The sequence below is a fragment of the Halichoerus grypus genome, chromosome 11 (genome assembly GCF_964656455.1).
Source record: "Halichoerus grypus chromosome 11, mHalGry1.hap1.1, whole genome shotgun sequence".
In the NCBI taxonomy this organism is placed as follows: domain Eukaryota; kingdom Metazoa; phylum Chordata; class Mammalia; order Carnivora; family Phocidae; genus Halichoerus; species Halichoerus grypus.
The window spans coordinates 732,701-748,006 of NC_135722.1; the positions used below are offsets into that span (position 1 = coordinate 732,701).

The 15,306-nt window shown below is 57.7% G+C and overlaps 1 protein-coding gene across 1 annotated transcript in view; it reads left to right on the forward strand.

The window, feature by feature from the left end:
- AP2A2 (adaptor related protein complex 2 subunit alpha 2) overlaps positions 1 to 11,216 on the forward strand; it is an 85,976-nt gene extending 74,760 nt beyond the window's left edge. The window contains exons 18-25 of the mRNA XM_078059100.1: positions 2,505 to 2,665; positions 4,560 to 4,642; positions 7,329 to 7,418; positions 8,223 to 8,346; positions 9,802 to 9,918; positions 10,007 to 10,076; positions 10,207 to 10,341; positions 11,040 to 11,216. Coding sequence (XP_077915226.1) covers positions 2,505 to 2,665; positions 4,560 to 4,642; positions 7,329 to 7,418; positions 8,223 to 8,346; positions 9,802 to 9,918; positions 10,007 to 10,076; positions 10,207 to 10,341; positions 11,040 to 11,117 — 858 coding nt within the window. The 3' untranslated portion in view covers positions 11,118 to 11,216. The remainder of the gene's footprint in view (positions 1 to 2,504; positions 2,666 to 4,559; positions 4,643 to 7,328; positions 7,419 to 8,222; positions 8,347 to 9,801; positions 9,919 to 10,006; positions 10,077 to 10,206; positions 10,342 to 11,039) is intronic.
- Positions 11,217 to 15,306: the final 4,090 nt, after the last annotated feature.

A 15,306-nucleotide genomic window follows, 5' to 3' on the forward strand; every position in this document is an offset into this window, starting at 1 on the left:
TTCTTTGTAACAGGCTGCTCTCCTTGGGTCCACCTTCCGTGGGCCGGGGGCCTCGGCCCCTGTGCCTCCTGGCTGCTTGTCTATGCATGGTGAACGTGCATGGCGAGCATCTCTTGTGGCGCCAGGGCCATCTTTGGTGGGTGTTTGGAGACATCCCGGTGCTCCTGGGGCTTTCAGGCTAGTAGCGGAGTTTGGAGCCAACATGCACTCTGTAGGCGTGCGGGACTCTTCTTGCTGTTCTCCTTCCTGCTGTTGTTGCCGTCAAGGTGAGGAGAAGGAACTTGTCTGATGGGTGTTGGGCAGATTCCCCGGAGATGGTCTCCCTGAGTCCTGAAAGGAAGAGGAGTCAGCAGAGAGGCAGTGGGTCTGGGGACCTGCCCCGCGGATCTGGGGAGTGAGCAGTTGTCCAGGTGGGTCCTCCCAACAGAACAGCCTTGCTTCTGTCTGTTGTAATTTTGGGGGTGCATATTTGACTAAATTGGACAAAAGGTTTTCTTTTAAAAAAATTTTTTTGAGAGAGAGCGAGAGCATGTGCCTTCACGTGCTTGGTGGGGGGTGGGGTGGGGCAGAGGGAGAGAGAGAATCTCAATCAGGCTCCTCGTCCAGCACAGAGCCTGACGTGGGGCTCGATCTCACAACCCTGAGATCATGACCTGAGCCAAATTGAAGAGTCAGACACTTAACTGACTGAGCCACCCAGGCGCCCCTGGACAAAAGATTTTCTTTAAGAAACATTTGGGGGCGCTTGGGTGGCTCGGTCAGTTAAGTGTCTGCCTTCAGCTCAGGTCATGATGTCAGGGTCCTGGGATCGAGCCCTGTGTCGGTCGGGCTCCCTGCTCGGTGGGGAGTCTGCTTCTCCCTGTCCCACTGCCCTGCCTTGTGCTCTCTCTCTCTCTCAAATAAATAAGTAAAATCTTAAAAAACAAACAAAAACTTTTGAATTGGGGCATCTGGGTGGCTCAATCAGTTAAGCGTCTGACTTGGTTTTGGCTCAGGTCATGATCTCAGGGTCCTGGGATTGAGCTCCGTGTCAGTCTCTGTCCTTGGCATGGAGTCTGCTTGGGACTCTTTCTCGCTGTTCCTCTCTGTCTTTCCAATAAATAAAGAAATCTTCAAACAAACAAACATTTGAACCATTATTCAGGAGCCAGTGGTAAAGGTCTTGCAATAGGTGGCAGTGGGGCGATAGTCCCCGTTTAGGCCGTAGGTGTGTCAACTGCGGCAGAGGCCTTGCTGCTTGATGCTCAGACGGTCAGACCCCTGCACTGACAGGGAAGCAGTGCTCGAGGAGTTGTGCTCCCAGGAGCCCTGTCCCGTGCAGCGAGGGCCAGGAGCCACCTCGAGAGGTCACAGCCACACCCTTGCTCATGTTGCAGGAATTTCTGGTATTCCTTCTCTTGACAGCTCCTCTGTGGTCCCCATCCTTTCCCTGGGGGCCCTGCAGGGGTGGTCTCCATGCACTGCATACCACTGCCCCCCAGCCTTGAGGAAGGAGGGGCCGTCAGCAGAGCAGGGTTCTTGGCCCCGTCAGACCCACACCCTCTTGCAGAGCACATGTTTTGTGATGCCTCCTTTATCTTAGAATGGAATTCCTGTGGCAGTCAGAGGCCTCGCCAGCGGTGTGACTGGCCAGTGCCCAGGGTGGATGCCCACGTGCTGGGGGAAGAAAGTACTTGGCCTCTTCAGCTCACAGGGTAGTTGTGTTCCTGAAAAGATGAGTGTATGTTAAAACCCAGCAAAATATGAATGCAGCAAGGTAAAATGGCATCAGGATGTAGTCTCAGATAATTCCAGACTGACTTGTACCTTCACGAATGTTCAGTGGGACACTCAAAGTCATTCAAGACCAGCCTCAAGGCCGAGTGGCTCATCTCTGCCCTTGTGGCACCGCCCTAGGGGTAACCAGAGCCCGCTCGCCTCCCGAGGTGCAGGGCCAGAGTGTGCATGTCGGCTGGGTGTGTGCTTTGTGGGGGGGAGTGGTCCCCCCATGGCTTTATTCTTTGTCTTTTGCCCTACTAGGATCAAAAAATCATTTAAAAAAAAGATGTCTGTTCTATAGGTTTTTTATCTGTTTTTTTCCTCTGTGACCAGTAAGACTTACACATGGTTAAACCAAGAGTGCGCCCTGAGTTGCTTGCTGACTTCACCTCTCACGCTCACTCCCACTTCGGAAGGTTGACCGTGGCGTGTGAGGTCTTAGTTCTTTTTGGCCTCCTTTGTGGCAAAAGTGTTTTCAGAAGTTTTTTTTCCCGTTCAGATAATCTTCATGAAAAAAAGGTTAACTCTTTTTCCAGTTGTGTGAGATTGTGACTGATCCTCCAGCTGTGGGCTTCAGGCCTGACCCTGGGGTGCAGTCGCCCGTCACGCGCTGGATGCTTGCTGGGCACAGCCTGGCAGGAGCCGTGGGCGGGGGGGTGGGGGGCGGGTGGCGCAGGTGCTGGTACTTGCTTGGCCTTGGTGTGCCTGAAGGTTCCCCGCTGACCCTCTCCTTCCCTGTTTTCCAGTCCACGCCTTCTCCATCGGCAGACCTCCTGGGCCTGGGGGCTGCACCCCCTGCCCCCGCGGGCCCCCCACCCTCCTCCGGCGGGCTCCTCGTGGATGTGTTCTCAGACTCACCCTCCGCGGTCGCACCACTGGCTCCCGGCTCCGAAGACAACTTTGCCAGGTAGTTGGTCTCTCGTGTCCTCAGGACAGGGACTCTCTCCGCATCATCCCCTCTCTGCATGTGCCTGGCAGGTGCCCAGCCTGCCCTTTCTGTTAATACACATTCCTCAGTTGCACCCTCCTGCTTTATCCCAGTCTGTCTGTCCCGAGGTGCGTGCCATCCTCCCCTCCACCAGCCCCATCTTCCCTGCTTCCTGTGTCACCTCATCAGGACTGCCCCACCCCCACTGTGCATGGAGCCCTGCTTCCCGTGAGCCTTCACGTGGCCCCTCTTCCCCGTCTCCAGGACACGGACGTCACACTGCCCTTCCCAGCATGTTTTCTTTCCTGCTTTCTTTGCTGTACTGTTCCGTACCTTTTTTCTGTCTGCTCTCTGTCCCTCGTGTCTCTGCTGGTCTTAAATCCGGCCAGGAGGTGTGGGAGGGCTTGGCCTGGGTGTGGGGGCAGGCCGGCCAGACGGGGAGGAGCGTCTTCACAGAGTGGCCCCTTGTCCTTGGGTATTGTGACGACAGCAGCAGGATTCTTGTGGTTTTGCAGTTTTCCTGTCTCTTGGTATTCGTACTTTGTGTGAATTCTTGCTCCCTGTTGATTGTTGAAGGTGATGAGGAGAGGTGGGTTTGGATGGGTGCGAGTTATGGTCTGTGGCTTCTAGAAGTGCTGAGTTGGAGATTGAAAAGCACCACACACTCAGGTGTGTTGTGGAAGAAGGTTGTGCATACCAAATGGGCTGCATTTTGCCTTCTGAGGCTTCGTGTGCAGCGTGAGCAGCTTGAACTGGGCAGAGAGCCTGTTGTGTTGAGATGGGGGTGCTGGACGAGGCGGGAGGGCAGCCTGGGGGCCAAGGGGAGCACAGCTCCGTGGAGTGGGCCCCGTGGTGGACTGGCCCGGCCATCCGTGGACGAACCGTGCCTCTTGCTGTGTCTGCCGCTGCTGCTTCCACGTGAGGGCGGCTGTGGCGGTGCTGCGGGCTGGTGGTCGTGCACACACGCCGGCAGCACCTGAACCTCCGTGGGGCGCCCGGGGGCACCTTCGTACCAAACAGGATGGGGCAGGGCTGCTGCTGGCTCTGAGCTTCTCCAGGCCGGCAGCACAGCTGGACTCGGAGATTTTGGGGTGTAGGGGGCTGCTGCCAGGGAGCGTCTGTCTCTCGCTGCCCCCCGATGTCATGGAGGGCTCCACGTGGCGGTGCCCTTCCTGCCCGCCCGCCCCACTGCCCACTCTGGACTGTGCCTCCTCCTCCCTGTGCAGATGGGGAGCCCCCAGAGTAGGGGGCCAGTGAGCGGGGCGGCTCGTGTTCCTCGGTGACTGCGCCGCACCTGCCCTGCCCCTCACTCCTTCTTTTGGTCCCAGTTCACCGCATAATGGTGATTTGTGGTAGAGGAGGCCAGGACACTTAGCTCCTCAGAGATGAGTACAAGCAAAACTGAATACACGTTATTTTATTTTCTTCCGATTCTGTGTAGTGTAGACACCATGTAGTGAGCCGCATCCTGGGCCCACGTGGGGTGCAGACACTAACCCTGCACTGAGGGCTGGGCATCGCCTGCAGCGGCCCGGCTGCCATGCTGGTGGTCACCCCGGAGCTGCGGCCAGCGCCCTGCGTCAGGTCCGGCCTGAGAGCGTGCGTGGGCCCCGGCGTGTGCGTGTTTGAGTCGTGGATCAGAGCTTTCGTGGAGGGCAGAGCACCGTCCTGCCCTGTCCTGTGTGGTTACACCCCGGGTCTCTAGTGGGCACTTTTTACTGATGTTTCTACAGTACTTTTCTACCTTCACTTTACTTTGAGTCCGTTAGAGATTTTTCTGTCCTTTTTTGTTTGTTAGACTCTTTTTGAAAGTAAATCTTTATATTTTCATTGGGTGGCTCTGAGGGACTCACACGCTGTTCCTTCCCCCTAGGTTCGTCTGTAAAAATAATGGTGTGCTGTTTGAAAACCAGCTGCTTCAAATTGGACTGAAGTCTGAATTCCGGCAGAATTTGGGTATGTGCTTTAATTACTTAACGGAAACCTTCACTTAGAAACTCTGGGCAGAAAATATTTGCAAGTCACGCATCTGGTAAGGGCTTAGTTTCCAGAACATACAGAGAACTCCTAAATCTCAACAATAAAACAACAACCTGATTCAAAGATGGGCGGGGGACTGGAGCCGACGTCTGTCCAGGGAAGACCTACAACTGGCCAGCCAGCAGAGGAGATGCCCACGTCCCTGCTCGTCAGGGACACGCACATCAGAGCCACGGCGAGGACCCGCCCGCGGCCCTGAAGACGGCTGTTGTCATCTGACAGCAGAAACCCCGCGAGTGGGAGCACGTGCAGGGTGGACCCTCCCGCACACTCAGCGGGAAAGGAAGCCGGTGCAGCAGCCATGGAAAACGGCGTGGCGGTTCTCAAACAGCTGAAAATGGAGTGACCGTGTGTTCCAGCGATTCCTCTTCTAGGTATTGACCCAGAGAACCGAAAGCAGGGACGCGAGTGGATGCTTGCACACCCACGTTCACAGCCGCTGACAGGGAAGCAGCCCAAGCGTCGTCGACGGACGAGCGGATAAACGTGGTCCATCCACACACCGGACCGTCACTCAGCCTGAACACGGAGGGACACGCTGACACCTGCCACAGCGTGGATGGACCTGGGGGACGTGATGCTGAGTGAGATAGGCCAGACACAGAGGGACAAATACTGCAGGATTCCGCCCACATGAGGTCCTTAGAGTCTCCAGATTCACAGGGAACAGAGTGGACGGTGGGCGCCGGGGTAGGGTGGGGGTCAGTGACTCAGGGGGACAGAGAGTGGATGGTGGGCGCTGGGGCCGGGGGAGGGATGGGGGTCGGTGACTCAGGGGGACAGAGAGTGGACGGTGGGCGCTGGGGCCGGGGGAGGGATGGGGGTCAGTGACTCAGGGGGACAGAGAGTGGATGGTGGGCGCTGGGCACCGGGGGAGAGATGGGGGTCGGTGACTCAGGGGGACAGAGAGTGGACGGTGGGCACTGGGGCCGGGGGAGGGATGGGTGTCAGTGACTCGGGGACAGAGAGTGGACGGTGGGCGCTGGGGGAGGGGTGGGGGTCGGTGACTCATGGGGACAGAGAGTGGGTGGTGGGCGCTGGGCACTGGGGGAGGGATGGGGGTCGGTGACTCAGGGGGACAGAGAGTGGACGGTGGGCACTGGGGCCGGGGGAGAGATGGGGGTCGGTGACTCGGGGACATAGAGTGGACGGTGGGTGCCGGGGGAGGGATGGGTGTCAGTGACTCAGGGGGACAGAGAGTGGACGGTGGGCTCTGGGGGAGGGGTGGGGGTCGGTGGCTCGGGGACAGAGAGTGGATGGTGGGCGCTGGGGCCGGGGGAGGGATGGGGGTCGGTGACTCGGGGACATAGAGTGGACGGTGGGTGCCGGGGGAGGGATGGGTGTCAGTGACTCAGGGGGACAGAGAGTGGACGGTGGGCGCTGGGGGAGGGGTGGGGGTCGGTGGCTCGGGGACAGAGAGTGGATGGTGGGCGCTGGGGCCGGGGGAGGGATGGGGGTCGGTGACTAAGGGACAGAGAGCAGATGATGGGCGCGGGGGGAGGGATGGGGGTCAGTGACTCAGGACAGAGAGTGAACGATGGTTGCCAGGGGAGGGATAGGGTCGGTATCTCAGGGGGACAGAGAGTGGACGGTGGGCGCCAGGGGAGGATGGGGGCCGGTGACTCGGGACAGAGAGTGAACGATGGGTGCCGGGGGAGGGATGGGGTCGGTATCTCAGGGGCACAGAGTTTCCCTTTGGGATGGTGGAAACTTTTGGAGAAGGATGGTGGGGATGGCTGCACAACAGTGTGAATGTACTTAGTGTCCCTGAGCTGTGGGCTTAGAGACGGTGAAGATGGTACATTTTATGTTCTGTGTATTTTACAATGACTTTTAGAGACTTTTAAGTCTCTGCCCAAAGAAAACCGCCCACTGGCTGTTGGGGGTGCTGGTGGATGGACAGCCGCCCACCTCCCTCTTGGGTGTCATCTCTGAGCCTTGTGAGGACCGAGTTTTTTGTGTGGGAACAAGTGCACGTGTGGACAGCCAGAGAGAAATAGCGCATCGGCCCTCCAGGGGTGTTTTAGGGATGTTGTGAGGATTAACAGAAACCTTCTCCAGGGGACTCTGTACTGAGAGCGGGTGGTGCAGCATCCCTTGTCCTCTGGGCCATGACTGCCCCCCCACATTCAGGGGTGGGTGGGGTGGTGGTGCAGTTTGTCCTCATCAGAGTATTTGAAATTCACTTTCCATTCTGAGTTCAGAGGGAATAAAAATGTTCAGAAAGATAAAGATTTCTGTTGTGATGTTAAGTGACGACATCGGAGCGTCCTTGCCTCCAGCGTCCAGCTCGTGAGCCGCTGTGGTACTGGCTGGGGCATCACTGTGGGTGAGGAAGGTCTGGCCAGGCCTCCCTGGAGGTGGTGGCCAGGTCCTTGGTCCCAGGTCTCAGGCAGGGCGCCGTCCCAAGAAAGGCTGCGCCTTAGATGGAGAGCTGGAGCTCCCCCAGCAGGGGGAGCCGTGACCCCATTGTCTGCCCGCGGGCAGAGTTTCCGCCCCGGCCCCTCTCTGGAGTTCAGCTGATGACAGGGACTCTTGTATTTTTCACTGTTAACATTCAGGTTCAGGGTGTGTATGAAACAAATTGTGTTTTCCCTTCTAGGTCGGATGTTTATATTTTATGGAAATAAGACGTCCACGCAGTTCTTAAATTTCACTCCAACACTGATCTGTTCAGATGACCTTCAGACGAATATCCTTGGTCTCGTGTCTTCTGTGTCCCCAGCAGACAGGCATTTGGGGTTTAGAGGAGGGTTTTGAGGAAGTTGTTCTTTATCATAAGAGCCAGATGCTCCAGGTGCTGCGGCGCCCTCGAGCTGCTGTCTCGCGTCTAGAGGGAGCTTCTGGTGGCGCGCGGGAGACTGGCACGCAGGCATCCGCTGCTGAGCCGTTTGGTTCCTCGGACTCCCTTTTGTCTTCCCTTGTTTTGTTCTGTCACGTGATGTGTAAGCCCCTCTGAGCTCTGGTCTCCTCTGGGAGTCTCCCTGAGCGAGCAGCTGCTCACAGAGCGAGCGTGGGCTCGGGCCGCACACTTGGGCCGCACGGTGCTCGTCTCTAGCGGCTGTGTCCACACTGGAGCGTGGTCCCTAGTAAGTGCCAGGAACGTGGTTAGAACGTGACCAGCTGATGCCAGCTGTGGTATCCAGATCTCTTCCTCCCAAGGATGGGCCAACCAAACGAGGGAGGCTTGGGAACACCCCAGTGCGTCTGACAAGGATGCTGCCTCCCCTGAAGGAGGCGTGCAAAGCAGCAACCTGCTTGCCACAGGCCGGGCCTGTTTTTATTTTAAGGTAAATGTTGAACATAGATTGTTAAAGGCCGGCGTTTCTAATCAATCATTAAAAATAACATGTGTGTAGGATCAACTGTATTAGAGGTCTCTTCCAAGATCAGCAGCATGAGCTCTGACTCACAGACCCCATTCTAGAACGTTCTGGGGCTTGCTCGGCTTGGGCACAGCTCCCCAGTGTTGACGCGGCCTCCTTGACGCATGCACATCTGAGCTTGCAGACCAAGCCCGTGGACCCGACCGTGGACGGTGGCGCACAGGTGCAGCAGGTCGTGAACATAGAGTGTGCGTCTGACTTCACGGAGGCGCCCGTCCTCAACATCCAGTTCAGGTGAGGAGCTCGTGACCAGCCCGCTCGGGCCTGGGGCTGTGGGGTCGTGCCCGCACACAGCCGGGTCCCTGCGAGGCCTTTGTCCTCGACGAGCCTCCGCTGCTTCCTTCGGAGGCTGTTGTGAGGGCTGAGGGGTGGTCCAGGTGAGTGGCAGCACCCACTGTGCGCGCTACAGCGTTAGGTGCGTGGCGTTTGGGAAACGAGGGAGAGGCAGTGTGCGCAGGGTTGCGGGAGGCCACTGCGAGCCAGAGCTGTGTTGCTCAGGTCCTGTGCTCTCTAGCTGAGAGACGGGAACTGGGGGGCCCACGCTGTGGGGCTGGGACCAGCTGGGTCCTGTGTGCCCCTGTGTGGGCCGTTGTGTGGATGGCACCCCAGGCCCTCCCATCCGGGGTGCATTGTTGCCCAGTGTCCTCTGAGCGTACATACTGCTTGGTCATTATCTTTTTTAAGACTAATTTATTTTAGAGAGAGAGGGAGAGTGGGGGGAGGGGCAGAGAGAGAGAATCTCAAGCAGACTCCCCGATGAGCCAGAGCCCGACACGGGGTTCCATCCCAGGACCCTGAGATCAGGACCTGAGTGAAATCAAGAGTCGGACTCTTAACCCACTGAGTCCCCCAGGTGCCCCGCGTTTTATTTTTTATTTATTTATTATTTTTTAAAGATTTTATTTATTTGACAGAGAGAGAGAGAGAGAGAGACACAGCGAGAGAGGGAACACAAGCAGGGGGAGTGGGAGAGGGAGAAGCAGGCTTCCCACAGAGCAGGGAGCCCGATGCGGGGCTCGATCCCAGGACTCTGGGATCATGACCTGAGCCGAAGGCAGACGCTTAACCGACTGAGCCACCCAGGCGCCCCACCTTGATTATTTTTTTTTTTTAAAAATATGTTTTGTGTTGCTACTGGGTTCCTGGCTGTCCTTTTTCAGTGAGTGGGAGAGAGTGTATGTGAACAACTGGCTTCTGTAGGGTGTTTGTAGGTTAAAGTTTTGGAAAAGCATGTTTTCAAACATTAAAAACACAGATAACTGAAGATCGTGTACTTTGTAGAATAGGGAAATAGGCAAATTTTTGTTGCATTCTGTAGGCAAACACTTGTTTTAGTCTCTTTTCATAGAAAAAAGAAAAATCCCATACAATTTAAACCAACTTAGAGTTGTAGGAAATGGGCTATGGGGAGAAATGAGGAGATGTAGAAGCCCGAGGTTGGTCTAACAGGCCTGGCCGGAGCTGCGTCCCCAGACACACACACACAGGCTGGTGCAGTGCCTGGCTCGTTGGTCCTCGTCTGCCACCCTTCCAGAACATTCTGTTCCCCACGCCCCTCCCACCCTCCGCAGCAGCAGGCATTCCCTGTGCCCTGTTGATTTGCAAACTAGGAATTTGGTTCTGTAGTTGAGATTCTGAATTTTCGGTTGCTCATGTGCTCTGCTCACTCTGTCTCTGTGTTGCTCGTAGGTATGGGGGAACCTTTCAGAATGTGTCTGTTAAGCTGCCTATCACACTCAACAAATTTTTCCAGCCCACAGAAATGGCTTCTCAGGATTTCTTTCAGCGTTGGAAGCAGCTGAGCAGGTGAGTGACGGGACGTGGAGTGGGGGCAGGGCCGGGTCCTCCCACGCTGACCTGGCTCAGTGTGGTGACTGTTGGTTTTACCTCCCAGTCCCCAACAGGAAGTGCAGAACATTTTCAAAGCAAAGCATCCAATGGACACAGAAATCACCAAAGCCAAGGTAAGGCCTGTTGATGGGTGTTCCCAGGGTTGGGACGCTGCCTGGGGCTCTGGAGGGAGGCCGGTTGTGTTGCTCTCCTTCCATCATCTCTGGTCGCACTGCCCTCTGCACCTGTCTCTCTGTGACACAGATCATTGGGTTTGGTTCTGCGCTCCTTGAAGACGTTGATCCTAATCCTGCAAATTTCGTGGGGGCTGGCATCATACACACCAAAACCACCCAGATTGGATGCTTACTGCGTTTGGAGCCAAATCTACAAGCCCAGGTCAGACTTCTTGAGGAAATAGCTGTATACGCCCGAGCTGTGTTCCGGTTGTGGTGTGATGTGGGTCCTAAGTGGAGTCGTCTGAGGAGTTCTGACGTGTCCCCCTGTGTAACCTCCACTATCCTGCTGATACGTAGAACATTTCTGTCACTCCAGAAAGTTCCCTGGGGTCCACTCTCTCTCCATCTGTCTTGACCTCCTGTAGAGACCGCCACCACGGGGCTGCCGTCTGGCCGGCCTGGCCCTGCGCTCCAGCCCTCACCCTTGTGGTTGTGCGTGTGCACGATTGGCTTACCTAGTCCTGTGGACGCACCCCTGTGCCCGGCCAGTTGGGGCCATGCTGTTGAATAGAGCCACTGCGCACCTTCGTGCGGCCGTCTGTCTTCCCTTCACTTGGGAAGCGTCCGGGATGGAAGCGCAGGCTCCTGGGCTCTGCGCCCTGCTCATGCTGCAGAGCGGCCCCCAGCTCTGTGCCCTGCCCGTGGCGCGCGAGCGTTCCAGCAGCTCCACTCGTGGGCTGCCACTGGTTACTGTCAAATTTTCTGTATTTTAGCTGCTTGAGAGTGTGTTTGCATAAGTCTTTGTAGAATGCTGGGGCTCATGCCTGCAGGGAAGCTCTGAGCAGGGGAGCTCGAGGGGCCGTCAGCTGAGGGCTCCCGAGCCTGCATGCGGCCACTGACCTCCGTGTTCTGTTGCAGATGTACCGACTCACGCTGCGCACAAGTAGAGAGACCGTCTCTCAGAGGTTGTGTGAATTGCTGTCAGAACAGTTTTGATCAACGAGGATGGAGGATCAGGCTCCTGTGTGTTGCGTCTTTCTTCACCTCTGTCGTTTGTCTTCATTGCCGTGCTGCAAATAAACAGCCCTGTCCACAGCGTCTCTCAGCCTTGCTTCTCCAAACCAGATCCCTTTTAGGTCGGGATGGGGTTACCAGTTTGTGTTTAAGAACGAGAGGCTGAGCCTGCACTGCAGTCGGGTCAGAAGAAGGGGGTGTGGGCCCCGGGTCAGTGTTCATAGAGGTCAGGACGGTTCTGTGCATGATCTCCCAAGTAAAGGGAAATGACAAGTTTGATTGAAAAGGCAGATTTTTTTGAAATGGTACCAAACGCTTCTGCTCTGTTGCTGATAGTTCATCTTTGATTCTCTGAGAGAAGCAGGAGCAGCCTGTCTGTAGTGGGTGAGATCTTCACGAGGCCGTTTGGCTCCTGCGGCGGATGACACCAGGTGCGGGAGCTGTGTGACAAGGCCCGTGGGCTGGTGCGATGTGTCCGTGTGTGGCCCGGGTGCCATCCGCAGGGCCCTGGGTGCGGGAGCACCATGCACGTCGGCCTGCTGCAGCGGCCACTGGACGAGTCTCGGGGGCACGGTTTGAAATCCAGAAATTGGAAACATTTTTCATGACTACCAACAAGACCATGTGGTTTGACTGGGTTGAATTCTGTATTCCTTTTCCCTGCACTGTGGTGTTAATGGCACATGGGTAGTGCTGAGCGTTGGAGTGTCTGAGGCCTTGGGTTTATGGCGTGGCGGCGGGGGGTTGCTGCTGGCTCTCGAGGCTGTGTGGCCAGCCTCACTCATCTTTGGGCTTCCAAGAAGTGCGCCATAACCGTAGTCACCTTGGACTCGTTCCTGTTTTTGACCAGAGGGTTAAGTGTGGGCGGCAAAGCAGATTCTGGAAGGGACGTGTGGGACTTGTGTGGGTGGAGGAGGGGCTCTGTGTGTGGTCAGGGAGCCGAGAGCCATGCTGAGGGTGAGCTGGAGCCCAGCCTCCGTGTGCTAGTCTTGGCCTCGGCTCTCATGTGCCGTCACTGTGAGCTGCTTGCCAGGCCGCCCATCTGCACCCTGAGGTGGCCGGGGCAGGAGCAGAGCTGAGCCAGGGCCTCTGTTCTGTTGGTGGGTGGCCCCAGGGAGAGCCAGGGTCTACTCTGGGTTCCCCTGGCTTATCAGTAGGAATTGGGTTCCTCAGAGGCATGCCATGGGGGAGCCCTGTGGGGTGGCCAGGGCACAGGGAGCCCTTTACTGCAGTGTGGGTCTCGGGGAGGTGACTGGAGGGAGTCACAGTCGGGGTGCTGTGCTAATGCAGAGGCCAGCACTCAGGGTCCTGTACCTGTCACTCTGTGGGTGTGGGTTTGGGGGCTCACAAGTGCCCCCGGTGTGTGGGAGACAACACAGGCAGACACGGGCCAGCCTCTGTGCGTTGAGCAATGCTGGTTTATTTGTTACCTGTACACAGACGGTTTGTCGTGCGTGGCACATGTGATGCCCCTCCCCAGGGTGAGCTTAGTTGGTGGGCAGGTGCTGATGCTGGCTGGCACCTGCGTCCCCCCTCCCTTCCCTTCTCCAGCTGTGGGGTCCTCTCCTCGTTGCTGTCTTTGCTGCTGCCCTGTACCTCTTCCCTGCCCGAACCTGCTTAGGTGTCCTGCACCTCATGGGACCTGTATCCCCTTTTCTCAGGCCTCCCTCTAGAGTGGCCTTTCTCACTGCCCCTACCCAGGTACCTGCTGCTCAAGCTATTTCCGGGGCCCAGTTCTGGGAGGGATGGGCGGCCACCTTCAAAGTTCGGGAGGCTGCGTGGACAGGTTTGGCCTGTATGGTATGGTAAGGGGGCCGCCAGTTTATTCCAGCCTGCTGGGCTTGGCCAGGGTCTGCAGTCCCTGCCTGGCAGCCCCCTTTCCTTCAGGTGCCCTGGTAAGCCACGTGCGAGGGCTCTTTGAGGCTGTGCCTTGTGGAAGGAGAGGGGCCGCCAGGCACAGCAAGCCAGCGTTGGGAGGAGTGGTGGGGGTAGTGTGGGAACGGTGCTTTGTCCTCACACCTGGGGGGCTGTGTCCCCTAGTCCCCACAGCGCTGTGGGCTGCATGCACAGCTGCTGAGCATCTGTAGCGTGAGCACCAGCTGCTGGCCCTGCACTTCAGGGTCTGAGCAGGGCAGCACAAACTGCTTCTGGTAGGAGCTGAGTGGGTGGCAGCAGCTGCAGTGGGTGTCCACCTGATTCGTGTGGATGTTGAAGCTGCAAAGAAGCCGGAGCCAGGAGTGTGGGTCAGGGCCACCGCCCAGGAGTGCTCCTGTGTCTCCTGGACCACTCCAGAGCGAAGGGTGGGTACTGAGTCCCAGGCGGGCCCTCAGGGGCGTGCCCCACCCCTCCCGGCCCTTGCTGACCTCCCCAGCTCTCAGGCAGTCAGCGGAGTGTCTGCCTTTGCCTTTGCAGACGTGATGGAGGTGGGGTGCTGGCTAAGGCTACCTGACTGGGTAGGATGCTGCCTGGGGCCAGAAACCTGCTCTTGGATGGGGCAGGCTCCAAGCTCCGGGCCCAGCCCCGTTTAGAGGCTGCTTGGGACCAGCACTCACCTGGCCGAGGAGGGACAGAAGCCCTCACAGCGGGTCACTGTCACATTGGCAGTGCACCCTCGGTACGTGACCTCCTCCTCAAGCTCCTTCACGTCGCAGACCCCTGGGAGATGAGAGAGGTGTGATTAGATGCCAGCTCCGGGGCATGGTTGGAGGGCTGACACGGACCTGACCCTGGGGACAGGACACGTGAAGTGGGGATGAATGCAGCTCAGCTGAGTAAGGAGGGGCAGGTTGCAAGCTGCACAATTGCTAATATGAGACAAGTATCCCTTCCTGCTCGTGTTGGGGTCTCCCCTGGGCTCCCACCCCTGCACTCGGGCCCCGGCCCCGGGTGGTCTCCCCTTGTCCCAGCCCCGCTGACCTCAGACCTCACAGCTCTGCATGGGAACAAAGGCTGATGGGCTCTCATTTTGGGTATTCCTCCTGAGAGCTGGATACCCTGGGAGTCCCCCCAGGTCAAGGGTATTCTGAGCCCTGGTGGGCCACTCTCAGGCCCCTCCCACCATGGGCATGGGCGTCTCTGGTCTGCTGGGACCAGAACCTGCCAGAGGGCTGGGGGAAGGTCTGCACATCCCCGGAGGAGATGGATGGCACCCCAGGAGCTCCCTGCAGGGGTCTGTGCTCTTGGACAGGCAGGGTGTGGACCCAGCCATAGATGCTGGCCTGCTGGCAAGCTGCCTCGGGCGCCCTGGCAACAGGCAGAGCGGCACTGGCCTTAGGACCTGCCCATGTGGAGCTTAAATGAAAAAGCTAAGGTGTTCCTGAGCAGAGACCGCCCAGTCTGCCCTTTCTGCCCTGCCTGCCCTATGTGTCTGCTGGAGGTGGGGGCTCCCATTGCCCTCAGCTGTCCTCTGACCTCATCTCCTGCTTCTGCTCCCTCACCCCTCATCTCCTCCTCATGGACAGCCTGCACCCAGTCCTTGTCTCACAGGAGGAAATCCATTACTGTGGACAGGCCTGCCTGGGGGACGGCAGGGGACATGTGAGGGGAACCCACAGTACCCCGGGGGTACTGTGCAGCAAACACCTGGAAGGGCGGGGAGGGGTGTCTCTGGAGGACAGGGGGGCCCTTGGCTGCTAGTCCTGCCTGCCACCAGTGGTCTCCTGGGGTGAGGCATTTACCTATTGGCCTTTCATTTTTCTCTCTGTTTCCTCAGGGAGGGTCGGAATACTTGAGTCCCAGGACCCCTGCCGCTCCTAAACTCCTGTGAGCTCGTGAAGGGGCAGCCGTGGAGGGCTTCTGAGGGAGTTGCCTCCACAGGAGGCCGGGACCATAGCAGGGGGTGTGAGGTGGGGGTAGGGCATGAGTGAGCCAGGTACAGGGCAGGCATGCAGGCCCAGATGAGGAAAAGGGGGCCTCCCAGGGGAGGCCAGGCACCCTTTTGGCCAGACTGGAGTGTATTAGAGAGGTGTCTAGAGAGGAGTGGGGAGAGGGGCTGGAGGCAGCTCAAGGAAAGCTGAGAGAACTGTCCTAAGGACTTGGGGTACACACAGAAGAGGGAGGCATGACTCAGTCCCTGCCTGCTGCTGGGAATGCTGGCGTTCTCAGGTGCCAGAAGGACATGGGGATGGTCGGAGGGATGGGTGTGACCTCGAGACTGAGCGCAGCATGCTGT